The sequence below is a fragment of the Lutjanus erythropterus genome, chromosome 7 (genome assembly GCF_056507025.1).
Source record: "Lutjanus erythropterus isolate fLutEry1 chromosome 7, fLutEry1.hap2, whole genome shotgun sequence".
Classification (NCBI taxonomy): Eukaryota; Metazoa; Chordata; class Actinopteri; order Lutjaniformes; family Lutjanidae; genus Lutjanus; species Lutjanus erythropterus.
Genome location: NC_139323.1, coordinates 27,298,568 through 27,312,796, shown reverse-complemented (window position 1 = coordinate 27,312,796; position 14,229 = coordinate 27,298,568). Strand labels below are relative to the sequence as shown.

The following is a 14,229-nucleotide window of genomic DNA, read 5'->3' as shown; positions in this document are numbered from 1 at the left end:
GAAAATATAGCACATTAAAAACAAGCTATCACTATAATTAAATCCTTAATCCAATTCAGGTTGGATGGAGGACTGGAGGGGATCAAGAGGGTGGGGAGAATGGACAGAAGTTTTTATTTTTGTTTTTTTTGTGTGTGTGTGTGTTTTCTTTCTTCTCTTGTAGTTATTTGTCAGTTTTGTACTGATTAATGCACAGACAATATTCATTTACTGTATTGGTGATCCATCAACTCACAACCCCATCCTATATAATTATGTTTTAATACCAATAAAAATGATCACAAAAAAAGGTTTCTTACAAGTGTTAATCTGGGAAGTTTGTATTGATGGAAATTGGATAGAAATTGTTGTAGCCATGTACAGATTATAAAGCACCCTGATGAAAATTGTGATTGGTCATTTTGGACTATAGAAATTAAAGTTTACCTGACTTGACTTGATTTGACTTGACGTGAAAAATATTTTGGATTTTCTTGGGAAACCCAGGTGCAGTCCTGGTGAGCACGACTTCAAAGGAGTGTCGAGACAGCGACGCAGACCTGGACGTGGACGGAGATGATACTCTGGAGTACGGCCGAGCGCAGTATCCTTTACACCAAAGGTTTTGGTGCAGTCTTAAGTTATGTAAAACAGCAATATTAAGCTTAATTTGAGGAGTTTACTTGAATGGTTTTGGTGCATAATGATAACGGTAAAGTTCACAGTATGCAGTATAAGAATATACATAGAAATCCAAAAAAGAAGCATGAAACACTCACTCAAATGCTGTAGACCTTGTATAAGTGATATATATAAACAGTCTACTTTTCAATTTTCTTACAAACTCTTTTTCTTTTAGACAAACTCCTCACTGTGTGCAGTGTTTTTCAGCACTTTACAGGTTAGATAAGTTGTTGTCAGCCTTGTGTTGTTGAATGTTTCCTGACCTTTGTCCTCAGATACACAGAGACAGACGTCATCCCCTGCTCAGGAGAAAGCTCCAAGGAGACAACAGTGAAGTATGTGCCCCAACTGATAGGGTCACATTCAGTTAGATATGAAAGCAACCATTTAATACAGTACCTTTTTTTTTTATGTTTTTGGCTGTTAAATGTCTGTCGTATTTTTGCAGCAGCAGCAGCAGCACGTTGCCTGACTCAAGGGTGAACCTAGAATTTTCCAAATGGTCAAATGAAGGTACATTAAGCAAATTAATTGCTTTCAGAAAAAGGGAGACTTTTATAAAAAAAAAAAAAAAAAACATTTATTCTATTATTTATCTTTTGCATTTGTTTGTTCACTCAGGGAGTCCATCTACCAGCAGTGGAGAGAAGGTGGACAGCAGCTCAGCTTGTCTCCCCAAAACCTGCAAAAACACTGAGATAGAGATGTAAGTTTGACATTACACACTTCAGGTTGTGTTTACAGTTTTACTTAAAGTTTTAAAATAGTTAAATAGGTTTGGTGACTGTGTTACAACAGTGCCATGGCCAAATAATGTGTTACTAAACATTTCTCTTTAATTTTAAATATTATAATAATGCAGTAAAATGATTTTTAACTCCTGAATAAAGTTTTTTTTAGCTCAATGTTGCTGCTTCTGCACATAATAATTCCCTTTACCTGAGTAAAATAGTCCTCTTCCTTAATCAGTTTGCATACCTTTATTTTCAAAATGTGGAATTTTTTTGCATAAAAAGTTAAATATAGAAGTTTTTAGTTATGCGTAAACTCACAGAACTGAACTGAAACCAAGTTAAAACTCAATTAGTACTCGTGTATTATACTGTAAGTTGGGTGTAGTGAATTCCAGGTGTGAATCAGCCAATCAGAGCGGAGGAGGTGTAACCATCACTTACTGTAAAGTGTATTTTGGCGGTCCCCTGCTCCCACCGGCGTGATACACAATACTGTATCAATGTGATGATATCATCAATCAAGGTCACAGCAGGCGACGCTCGTGTGCATGTATGCACATTTCATCACACTTAATGCATTGTAGCCTGTCTGCCTCACGCTACAGTCTGTTTGCGCTGCAGTCTATCCTGTAATTGTGCGTGTGTCTGTGTGTATGTCTATCTGTGTGAGGACGCCTCACCTCGCCCCTTCCTCCACCCTCCACCCTCCGTCTATGATAAATGAGACAGCGAAAGCAGCCAATGTGATTGCTGATAAATTTCATGCTCAGTGTCCATGTTGGCCAGCGAATAATTTAATCTGTCTTCGATTTATAAATGACTCTCCAGTGTCTGCCTAACTCTGCCATCTCCTCCCATCTCCCCTCCTGTTACCGTCCGTCTGTGTGTGTGTGTGTGTGTGTGTGTGTGTGTGTATGTGCAGGCTCTCAGAGGACTCCACGCTGACAACTCTGGATGCACTTAAAGCTCGGATACGGGATTTGGAGAAACAGTTGTCTAAAGGAGACAGATTTAAATGCCTCATCTGCATGGTGAGTACGGAGGCAAATTAAATCGACAGAGCAGCAGACACGCGAGATTGAGACAACAGCGCAGTAATGCACGAACTGCTCATATTCCTGCAGGGACCATGTCAACATTATTGGTCATGCTCTTTTAAAGGAATATAAATATGCTGATGATGATATTTTAATCTGTCGATATGGATCTGCATTTACATAACTTTAAGTAATATTATTTGAAAAGCTCTATGTTCAGTTTGTTTGACGTTAGATTTAAATGACCATTTAGGCTGTCAGTGTGATTAGTTGGCGTGAAAAGTACAAGCTTTGCTGTGGTTTGCAGAGTTCCCCAGATGTGGAATGGGACTGATAACACTATAAAAATCTCACAATCTGTGTCTCTTTTTAAAAAATGAGCTTTGTGGAAAAAATTCTTCGTCTAAATAGTGAGAGTTGCTAGTTCTCTGAAGAATTACCAAGACAGTGTGATGAATCAGATCTCTTTACTTCATGCAGCATGGAGAGAAGACTCTTGCACAGTGTTCTCTGAAGGTCTTACAAAGCATCTTGCCTTATATGCAAAACAACAGTTGCTGATTCTGTAACAGTGTCGATTCAATCAATCCTTTAACAATGTGTAGGCACACTAGTCTTCCTGAGTATACTGTTCCACTGATTTGATTGATTGATTGTTCACTCAGGCTTACAGTCACCTTCCTGTTTCACAACTTACATACAGAGACTCCCAAAGTTAGTACATTGATTATTCATCAAATTTGTTCATCTTCCACAGCTTAAGGCAGCGGTAACTATTACAATATGTTGCTTGTAAGCTTGAATACCCTGAATGGCTGGGGACTTCTGAACTAGTTACTCTACTCTGAAATTCTTTTTACATCGTTATATGTCATATTGTCATATGTCTGTTTTTACTGTGTCTTACCTTTTTGATCAGTGTTAGACTGATGACAAGAAGACTTTTTGCAGATGAGAACTTGATAAACTAACAAGAGAAAACTGAATAAAATTGAGACAAAAAAAAGGTCAAAAATCCAATTGAATGGTGGATTTGGAGATTTGTGACACCCAAACTTGTCAGGATGATTTCACGTGTATTCAGTGTCTTATATGATTGTACATGTATTTAAACTTGTGAATAAACTTGAAAAAATAAAATTTAAAAGTTACATTGTCAAGTCTCAAGAAAATCTTTAAAAACTGTTTTGCTTTAGTACTATAATGATTAGTCAGTTAATCAAAAGTCTACAGAAATTATCAATTAATCATATGAGCCATTTATTGACAAAAAATGTCACTTCTTTCCTCCTCACAGACTGTAAAGTTTGAGAATTTGCTACTCTCCTCTGCTTTATATCATCATGTTGGACTGTTGATTTAACAGAATCTGTTCGAGGATTAGCTTCCCCCTGAGAACGTGTGATGAATATTTTTCATGATTTCATTCACATTTTGTTGAAAAAATAATTAACTAATGAATAGAAAAAAATGGGATTAGTCTATAATGAAGTATAAAAACAATTTCTTGATGAAGGAGCAGCTGCTGTGTCTCAGCTCTGTTTTCTTGTACACATGAAGGAAGCAAGTCACTGTTTTACAGTGATAGACTTATTTTGCTCATTTTAATTTGAACTTGCCAAAAGAATATGTATTTTATCATCTACTAAAACTAAAACAGTGTAGTAAGTAAACACACCAGCTGACTGTTCCTGTTGTTAAAGTGGCCTCAATAAAAGATTATTTGAAATGGAGCGTCTTTTAATGCTCTTATTATAGTTTCACATGGACATCTAGTGGCAGCTGTTTGTACTGCAGGTGTAAAGAATCATGCTCACCTGTATTTTCTTCTCTCTGCAGGACACGTACACAACCCCGCTCACCTCCATCCAGTGCTGGCATGTTCACTGTGAGGAGTGTTGGCTTCGAACGCTGGTAAAATATCTGATTCATATAAACATGAAAATTAAGAAAAATAACCAGAGCGTGTTTGATAAAAGTCTCATTTGACCTTTTTTTTTTTATTTTTCTGTTCAGGGAGCAAAGAAGTTGTGTCCTCAATGTAATACCATCACCTCACCTGGAGACCTGAGGCGGGTCTTCCTGTGACACAACCACTCGCAAAACAAGAGGAGGGACTTCTTCTGTTTTAACTAATCAGGGGTGGACTTGTGGGCAGCTGGCCTGTCATAAACTCCCATCCTTCTCCTCCTCCTCCTCCTCCTCCTCTTCAAACCCTTCCTGGTCCTACCTGTTCGTCAGTGTACTCCTAACATCCACTAACCCCTGAAGAACAGCAAGTGTGACCTTTGACCTTCCTCCACAGCCCTGTACAATATCCATGTTCCTGCTGCAACACCAACCAGACCAGAAGAAACATTAAAAAAAAAACAACAACTGATAGCTCAGGCACTGAAGAACAAAAACGCTTTGGGACAATATTTATCGATTTTATAATCCTTTTTTCTGTTTTATGAGGGAAAAAAAAATCACATGCAAAAGCACATGTACATAGTTTTGTGTATGTTTGGATTGGTGTGTGTATATGATGTTGACTAGCAGAACAACCCGACTGTATTTACTGTACAGAGTTTGTCTTTGCTTAGATCATTTATTATTATTTGTGTAGCTCCTGTAGGTTGGAAACACTCACAATAATATCATCATCACATTCAGGCTCATTTTGTCTCGGTCACTGACGTGTTTCTTTGTAAAAGGATCATTAAATCTAATTTTATCAATGTTACTACAATAAAACGTGTGTCTAAAAAGTTGCCGTTTTACAATACATTTTAATTGCGGGGATGACATGAATATTAGCCTGTTTGATTTAGGCATCTTGTGTTGTTCAGGCCAGGTGAGGCCCTTGTTTTGATGGCTCTGTGTCGCGCGTTCGCCCTTTAAGAAGTGGGTCGGTGCAGGATTAGTCAGGCAGAGCCCATCGCAGCTCAGCTGTAGTCGAGGAACACTAAACCCTGCTATTCTGAGCTTTTACCATGTGAGGGACGGACGACCACTCACGCTTTGACAGGGCTCTATCATACACGAAAAACACCACAAAACACCCCATTTTATTACATTTAATGGCAGGATAATGTAATTTAGAGTCCAACACCAGTCAGATTTAATGGTTATGTTTGAAATTTCTTCCAGTTTTCAAAATGTAACACCAAGTCAAAGTCCAGAGCTGTGTTTGTCTCATTTCCATCACTCTGACCTTCAACTGCTCTAGTAGAGCTGCTTACCAGACCAGTACCAGGCAGCGTCTCATACCAGTAAAGTATCTGCAACTTTCTGAGCGAGCAGGGCGTTGCTGAAAAGACCGATGCTCTAAATCAAACCATCCTGAGTAAATTAACAGTAAGATTATCAACTTGTATGCCGATCAAACAAAACTTGTTTGTACACAAAATTAGTCTGAAGAAGCACTTTTTACCTTTATGATCAGGCAAGGGAACACACACACACACACACACACACACACACACACACACACACACACACACACACACACACACACACACTCACACACACACACACAGGCAGAGTAGACTGAAGATGACTTCAGGTTTATTTAAACAAAATCCAGTATTTTGTGGAGGTGTGGCCGTGTTTTTGTTCTTCACAATGTTACTGCTTTGAAACAATCAGAAAATAACGGTTTGCTTCTCTGATTCTTTGACCGTTGATGTTGCAGAATCTATCTTTAAATTTGGACCCGGGGCAAAAGTAAACTCCATAAATACCTTCATGTATTAAAACTGCATGAGCAGAATTGGGTGCTTTTGATGGGGTCCCCCAGGACCCCAACAGATTGGTGTTTTTAAAAAAAAAAAAAAAAAAAAAAAGCACTCATTAAAGCAGAAACAGAAAGTAAAGGTAATAATTCATTAGAGAACAAAGTCATTAAAAATTGGGGTGATAGAATAAAGCCCCTCTGAGATGTGATAAAGGATACCCCTGGTGTCTGTGGGTACCCAACTCAGTAGGATGCAACCGTATTTGTACCAGGCAGGTATGAATGTTTGTAACTTTATGAAAAAGAGCAATGCTCAAAGAGAAAGTGAAAGTGAAACTTTTTGTTAATTATTGTTTTTACAATAATACAAGGAAATACTGGTCATATTTATATTTACCTCCTCAACCTTAAACCACCTTTTCCTTTCAAAGCCAAAATCCTGGTGCTTAAGCAACAAGTGTCAGCTGAAACAAATTCAAAGCCTCTGCTACGTCACAGTATACAGTGACTTTGCCCATTTGTCTAAAGGTCTTGTGACCTGCGTAAACACTGTGGATAAAATGAAGCCAGCATGCACACACGTGATTGGTCAGTGAGCTGAAGGGAGGTGGTGGTAATTCAGACTGACACTGAGCTGCTTCAGTGAATCAGTCTAACAAACACACACACATGCACACATACACACACTCATTGTGAGAGTCCATTAAGAAGCCTGAAGAATCATCTGCTGAGCGTCTCTGCGACACAGACGGTGTGAGAGAAGGTAAGGTCGAACTTTTGACTTTTTTTTAAATTTAATTATCAAATTTGTGTCAAGTACTGATGTGATAAATGTGAGTTCAGGTGCAAACCTCAACTAAAACTAAAGGAAAGGTCCATTTTAATTGTATTGCACTGCACCACAGCCTGCACTACTGCATATTCATAACATGTTTGTAAAGTATTTCTTTTCTGCTCAGTGAATAGGCTGACATGGTTATATATAGTTTTTAATCTATTAATAACTGTTTTAATGAGCATTAAAAGCTCCAGAAATTTGAGAAAAGGAGGCATAAATTAATAGTTTGGGATTGTATTGTTCTTTTTCATCAAAAACTGCAGGTGAAGCCAAACAATAAGTTGTAACAGCAAGATGTTGAAGAGAGAAGTTGCATGTTTTTTTGACTGTATTGTTAAGTAATTACTCTTAATGAATTGATTCAAAAGTGTCCCTGAAACATCATCCTCTCTTTTTGCACAGGCGGCAGGTAAATGGGTCACCTGTCCTGGAACCTTTGTGCCGCCTGGCCCAGATCCAATTAATCCTGCTGACTGACCTGCCATGACTTCATTAACAGGCGTTCTTAACATTAACCTCCGGGCCTCCGGCTGTCTAACGAGTCAGCAATTAGGACATGGACGTGTTTCAATATTTTAATTAAGGAAATAGGAAGGAGAATTTCCTGAGTGTCAGTTAATTATTAGCAGAGATTAAAAACTACAATAACACAAGAGCAAAGGTCTGATTTTAAACGTCAATGTGTGTGTTGGGACGTTTCTTCCTGACAGTGTAGTGGCTAAGAGGAGCTCAGGTCAAAGGATTAGACTTACTTCACATTATACCACTTAATAGGATAGCTGGTGAGCTTTACCAGTACTGCAGTAGTAATGTATCAGCAGAGGAAGAGTTTAAAATACTTCATGCAAATTATTTTAATTTAAAAAGTCAAAAATCAATCAGTCAAAACCAATAAAATAACTCACACCAAGATGTCAAACATCCTATTTATCGCTAGATTCACTGGCACAAAAGATCCGACTTTAATCTGCTTTTGGCACAAACTGAAGCTCACTCTGTCCCTGTCTGTCTGTCTGTCTGTCTGTCTGTCTTTCTGTCTCAGAACCATGTCAGGACCGAGGCCTGTAGTGCTAAGTGGCCCCTCTGGAGCAGGGAAGAGCACTCTGATGAAGAGGCTGATGAAGGACCACGAGGGCGTCTTCGGATTCAGTGTGTCACGTACGTTGGTGTGCCAACTGGTTATTGGCTTCAATCACAAAAAAACATCCTGTCCGAGGAGGAAGTAGGACACGCTGGAGTCACCCTGTCTCAGCTTGATGGGTTTAATTCTGCACCAGCCAATAGATTCTGTGATTCTATATATCAGGAAATCTTTTAATGCTGAGACTGAGGTTCACGTCAAAGGGATAGTTTGGATTTTTTTGAAGTCGGGTCGAGGTATTTGCACACAGTCAGCGTATAGATGTTGGTCGGCATGTCCCCAGTTTGGAGAAGCAGCAGGAATACCAGTGAAGGAAGCAGCAAAACATATTTCAGCCACCTAAAAAATCAATATCAAATTAAGTGTACACTATGTTTAGAATATTTTTACTGCTTTGTCATCAGAAAGCCTTTATGCATCAGGAAACTGCAGTTTTATAAGACAAATATAGCTCCCTCCAAAGCCAGAAAATAGTGAAATGTCCATCCCAATTTGTCAAGGTCCAAGGAGTCAAAATATATTCTGCTTAATATGATGTTAAATGGAGACAGCAAATCTCCACATTTGAGAGGCCGAAAACAACACTTTCTGCCATGTTGCATGAAGAATTACTTAAAGACTGTCAAAATAATTTAATAGTTTAATTCTTTTTTACCACGTGCCACTTACATTCGAAAATGTAAATGGCTGCTGTCAGGTCATAAAACCAATGATCTGTTGATCTTTACAAATCAAGACTTGACAGTTTAACAGCAGCATAGGCGTCAGCAACCACATCTACTGTAGGTAACACAGTGACTATGGATAAGTACCTCATACAACCCCACTTCAAAAAATACACACTATCCCTTTAATAACTCTCAAAAGCAACATTACTGATGTTTTTTTTTTTTTTTTTTTTACCTTATCTCTGGGTTTTAATGATGAAATCCACTTTTCACAGACACAACAAGAAACCCACGACCGGGAGAGGAAGATGGCAAAGGTACAGTACTTCTGGCTCAAAGCAGTGTTTTTAGTATCAACACAAGTGTTAAAAGTGGGTCATTGATGTTTGTAGCACCCTCACACTGTAGTAGGACCATCATGCTCTGTGGTTCACCATGCAGGAGCCCTGGACTTGGATTTGAATTTGTATAACTGTGATAAAAAAAAAAAAAGTATATTTTACACCTTGCTTTTTGTTTCTGTAGCCTTCCCCACTCACTCAGTCTAAAATAACGCCCACGACACTTCTTACTCCCAAGTGAACTGTACAAATGGTTTTGTCCCCCTGTAGCTCCCTTGATATAAAAAGGGATAAACCTCTTTCTGTGCCTGTTTTGCTTTCTCCATAGGGCTGAACAAACTCCCCATGCTTCTGGGGGCTACTTTACTGCCCGTAGCAGACGTCTTTTCCTCTGAAGACTTAGAATTGTCAACCTCATTTTCGTGTCCAAACGATTCAGAAACCACAGATAAAGGTGACCTTAGTGTGATTCCTTATCACAGTTTTTTTTTTTTTTAGGGCAGAGGGATGGGGGTTACTTTCATCATCCTGGCACGCTCTTATTGGATTCATAGGAATGGATTCATGGTAATAATACAAACCAAAAAAAAGAGAAAAAGAAAACTATGTACAGAATCGGGACCAGACAGTTGACACTTTGGAGTAAAAAGCTTTTGAAAATAGCCCCCTGTTATGCCTCAGTAGTGATTCCCATTTCCAGTCCCGTGACATTTTTATGTCCAAAAAAACGGTCCCATTTCCCCGTGTGGCTGATAGATCATTGATGAACCAACCATTAGCATCACAGTAAAGAGATTTTGGGATATAAACGATCCATCCAAGCTTTTCAAACACTGTTGTCACGACTCCGTAATGTGTTAGACTCCAGGAAAATACACACAGTCGTTGTTTTGTACGTGGCCCAGACTTTTATTAATCCAAAATATGTCCCATCACTCGCTCACTTCAATCAATCACTCACTTTGGGCCAAAATTAGATCTTTATTTTGCATAAAAATATCCTATGTACTACTGTTTTCCTGACTGCTGTTTAAAAGTAATTCTGCCTTGTTTTCAGGGTTATTATCCATTTGTTTACAGCGCAGCCAATTCTCATTCTATCTGGCGTTTCCCTCCAGATTGTTACTTCAGTCTTCAGTCTTCAGCAGACTCCTTCATGTTGTCATGCTAATGATTGTGTGCTATCGCAGTGCCCATTAGCGGTAGGAAGTAGTGACGTGTTTGTCTCTAAAACTCTGCCGTTTTAGATCCCCAGAGGTTTTGATGTTGTGAAGATTTAGGCCTGTGTGGAGCTGGTATGGACAATATAATGTGCTCTGGAACAGTTACACTAATGGCATGTTTAGAAAGTGACGAGAAACAAATTTTTAATCTTTGCATGCTTTTCCCTTGGAGAATGGCTGCGTACTTGTTTTGTTTGTTTGCACTTTCAACACACAGTCTCATATTTAGTTCAGAGGAGAACATCAACACTTAAACACGCACCTCCAGCTGCACACAATGTTAGCCTTGGTGCCTGTGTTTCTTTTATTTTGTGTGATGTTCACTGCTTGATCAGCACAAGCCTTCACTTCATTCTCCATCACCTCTCTTTGGTCATCTCCATTCATTCTTCAAGTCTCCACAGCAGAGCTAGATTCATTATGCACGTTGCATCTTGCAGACTACCACTTCACAACGAGAGAGGCCATGCAGGAGGGCATTGATAATGGGGACTTCATTGAAAATGCAGAGTTCTCCGGTAACATGTATGGAACAAGGTAAATATTTGCATCTCTCTACATGAATGCCACATTATTTTCCAACACATAATCAAGAGCGACCTTAGATATGGAGCATCAGAGCCAAGCATAAGAATAAATAAATGTTGATTTTATTCTCGAAAGGCAAAAAAATACCTTCATCCTTTATTTTATTTTTCTTGTGTCTGGGAAAAATACTGAAAGTTCAACTTCATTTTGTGACATTTTTACTTTATTACAGAGACCTTTAGGTAGACATGGGGGAGCAAAAAACTAAATAAGTGAAAAAAATACTTTTGTGTTCCCCAAATAAACTTTTTCTCACAAAACTTTTGGATTCTCCCGTAAATCTTTGTTCCCTCACAAAACTTGGCATTCCCTCGCAAAACTTAAGTCGCAAAACTTGGCATTCCCTCACAAAACTTAAGTCGCAAAACCTTGCGTTCCCTCGCAAAACCCGTTATTACACAAAACTTTGTGTGCTTGCAAAACTTTGTATTCTCTTGTAAAACCTCGCATTCCCTTGCAAAACATTTGCTTTCTCTTCCAAGATATATTCTGAGTGGAAAAACACACTTCCACTTCTGTGTCAAAACCCAAAAAGAAGAAGTAATGAATGTGAAGTTCTTCCATACGTTAATGTTACAGCTTTGTTAACTTTACTTTTACCAGTTTAACATTAGTGCTTCATGTTAGTGGGCAAATTAACTAGCTTACATTAGCAAACTAACATTTGTGTCTTTATCATTAGCTTTTTCTTAATTCTTTTTTATACAACCTTTTCAAGGCAGGGATTTTTTTCCACTTATATCTTTTCAACCGTTTATCTATTTATGTAATTATTCATTTTTCCCAACCGTGTCCTCTTAGAAACTCTGCACTTTATACACAAATGTAAAATATAAATGATCCTCCTCACTTTTATGCCTGGCTCTAATACTCTTCTGCATTTTGTAAATGTCATTTAGATGCATAACCTCTGACATCTCTACCTTTTTTAAAAAAACATGTTATCTATTTATATAATTGTTCTTCCTCTCTCCAAGTTTCAATAATCATTTAAGAGGCAATGCTTTAGCAGGCTGTTGATTTCTGAAAAGGAACTACATCTGCACAGTTTCGGTGTTTGCTAGTTAATATGATCGAAAATACTGTAATACATAAAGTATCATTCTCACTGATGCTGGTTAAACTTAATTCAATAGAAATTAATACTCTTGCTTGCCTTATATAAGAGAATACCCTCAGGCTTACAGGGATTAAGAGGATATATAATAGTCTGGTCACAGATGGAGCTTTAACCCCATTACGTCAAAAAGAGCAACGCTGCAGCTGAGCACCTCGTGTGTCAACTTTAATCTCTTCCTCTTATTCTGAAGATAACACACACTCACTGCAGTACGGGTCTGAGCAGCTTGGATCAATGCAGCGATCCTCTTACCTTAGTCACTACGTGTGAAAAGCACAAAACGACACGATTACACTGTCAATACCTGGTTGGACATGATCCAGTCTGTCCACGTTCATATGTGTGGTCCTGGTTGCTTAAAAAGCCTCTTGTTTTATGTAGTTTTATAATGTAACAACGCTTCAATTCTCTAGTAAAGCTGCCATTCAAGACGTGCAGGCCAAGAACCTAATCTGCATCTTAGACGTGGACATCCAGGGGGTGAAGAGGATTAAAGAGACTGATCTGAACCCCATCTACATCTCCATCCAGCCCCCCTCCATGGAAATCCTGGTAAATGTCCAACTTAAAGTGATAGTTTGAATTAATGCGGTTATATGAGGTTCTTACTGATGGTCAGTGTATTACCTACAGTCGATGGCGGTTGTCATGCCCTCAGAAGCAGAGAAGCAGACAGGAGTATCAGCAGGGAAGCTAAGCCACATACTGCTGTGGACAGGATCAGCAACATATTTTACCCACTTTTAAAGGTCCATCTGAAAAAATTGACATCAGTGTAACTGTATGTTAGAATTAGTAAATTTTCACTGCTTTACCTTGCTGTCAGACAGCCCTTTCTGATAGGAAACCACCATGTTTTGCTGCTGAGCCTGTCCACAGCAGTACATTGCTTAACTTAACTTTTCCTCTCTGGCGTTGTAAGGTGTTAAAAAATCATTTGACACACTGAAATCTAATGTTTTTATCTACAGTCGCTTTCAGCCCTTGGTTGGATATTGTGATGTCGATCGTTCACCGTCACGTTTCGTTGTCTTTCTCAGGAAAAACGTCTGAGGGACAGGCAGACGGAAACAGAGGAGAGTTTACAGAAACGCCTGGAGGCAGCACGCATCGACATGGAGCTCAGTAAGTTTCACTGCACTTCTACTTGGACACGATGCAGAATTAAAGACAAACACTGCAGCTGATTGCGTTCTTTTTTCTAGGTAAGGAGCCTGGAGTGTTTGATGTGGTTATCATCAATGATGACTTAGAGAAGGCCTACGAGGAGCTGAAAGACATCCTCAATGAAGTGAGTAAAACCATATCCATAGTATCTTTGCTCTGATTTCGTTAACAAAGCTTCGCCACCGTTATCTGCCAGCTGATGCGTCAATCCTCTGGACAAGATCATTAGTTTAATGCACAAATTGTAAAAGTGTCCCTCATCTCTCTTGATACAGGAAATCCAAAAAGTTCAGGAAGCCAAATCATAAGAGGGAAACAGTCTGTTCTGCTGCTGAACAGAAGAACCAACACTTGTGACTCACACAAACCCACAAAAGTTTCTTTTTCTTTTACCCTCTGGTCAGAGGTTTCATTCTTCATGCTCAGACGGAAAAGAGGGATTTATTGTTCTCGACGCAGAGAACAGGGGTCTGTGTTAGATTTAGTCAAATCAGTGGTTGATATCTAGGTATGACAATCTTAACCCATACAATTCTACCAGCTGGCTCAGCTGCCATGTAAAAGAAAAACTATAGGTGCAGCTGCCAAATTCTGTGCTACATTTGTGCATATCTATATAACCCAAAGTTTGGCACTAGCCTGCCCACAACTGTGGAGTACACATCACTACCAACAGTCAATACCTACAACACACCCTACAAAATACTTCAGACAGTAGTAATAGTTCAGAAAGTAGTCGCAATGTGATTTATTTGTTTTGTTGAATATTAGAAATAAATTCACTCATAGCTAAATGTATTGTTGAAAATGTTTGTGATTTATATTTATGACTCATATCATGTTACTGAAATAATTACTCACATGCTGCATGTTATTTAAATATTACATGAACAAAGATTAAAGCACTGCATGTGTTACATTTAAAACTGAATGTACTTTATGTTTGTCTTTGTACACAAATGAGACTGAATAAAGAATGTGAGGACAACGA

At 38.7% G+C, this 14,229-nt stretch overlaps 2 protein-coding genes across 3 annotated transcripts in view; both read left to right on the top strand.

Moving 5' to 3' along the window:
- rnf220b (ring finger protein 220b) overlaps nucleotides 1-5,184 on the top strand; it is a 40,625-nt gene extending 35,441 nt beyond the window's left edge. The window contains exons 10-16 of the mRNA XM_084723415.1: nucleotides 487-583; nucleotides 939-998; nucleotides 1,112-1,176; nucleotides 1,285-1,369; nucleotides 2,320-2,428; nucleotides 4,274-4,348; nucleotides 4,451-5,184. Of these exons, the coding sequence (XP_084579541.1) occupies nucleotides 487-583; nucleotides 939-998; nucleotides 1,112-1,176; nucleotides 1,285-1,369; nucleotides 2,320-2,428; nucleotides 4,274-4,348; nucleotides 4,451-4,522 (563 nt within the window). The 3' untranslated portion in view covers nucleotides 4,523-5,184. The remainder of the gene's footprint in view (nucleotides 1-486; nucleotides 584-938; nucleotides 999-1,111; nucleotides 1,177-1,284; nucleotides 1,370-2,319; nucleotides 2,429-4,273; nucleotides 4,349-4,450) is intronic.
- Nucleotides 5,185-6,338: 1,154 nt separating this feature from the next.
- Nucleotides 6,339-14,229, top strand: guk1b (guanylate kinase 1b). Of its 2 annotated transcripts, XM_084723412.1 has the most exons (9): nucleotides 6,339-6,915; nucleotides 8,033-8,148; nucleotides 9,075-9,116; nucleotides 9,469-9,594; nucleotides 10,804-10,900; nucleotides 12,485-12,623; nucleotides 13,112-13,196; nucleotides 13,277-13,362; nucleotides 13,514-14,229. In XM_084723412.1, the coding sequence occupies exons 2-9, from the start codon at nucleotides 8,037-8,039 to the stop codon at nucleotides 13,544-13,546; spliced, it is 720 nt and encodes a 239-aa protein (XP_084579538.1). In that variant the 5' UTR covers nucleotides 6,339-6,915; nucleotides 8,033-8,036; the 3' UTR covers nucleotides 13,547-14,229. The 2 variants fall into 2 exon arrangements, with proteins under 2 accessions (XP_084579538.1, XP_084579539.1); XM_084723413.1 differs by lacking the exon at nucleotides 9,469-9,594 and having other exon boundaries at nucleotides 6,715-6,915.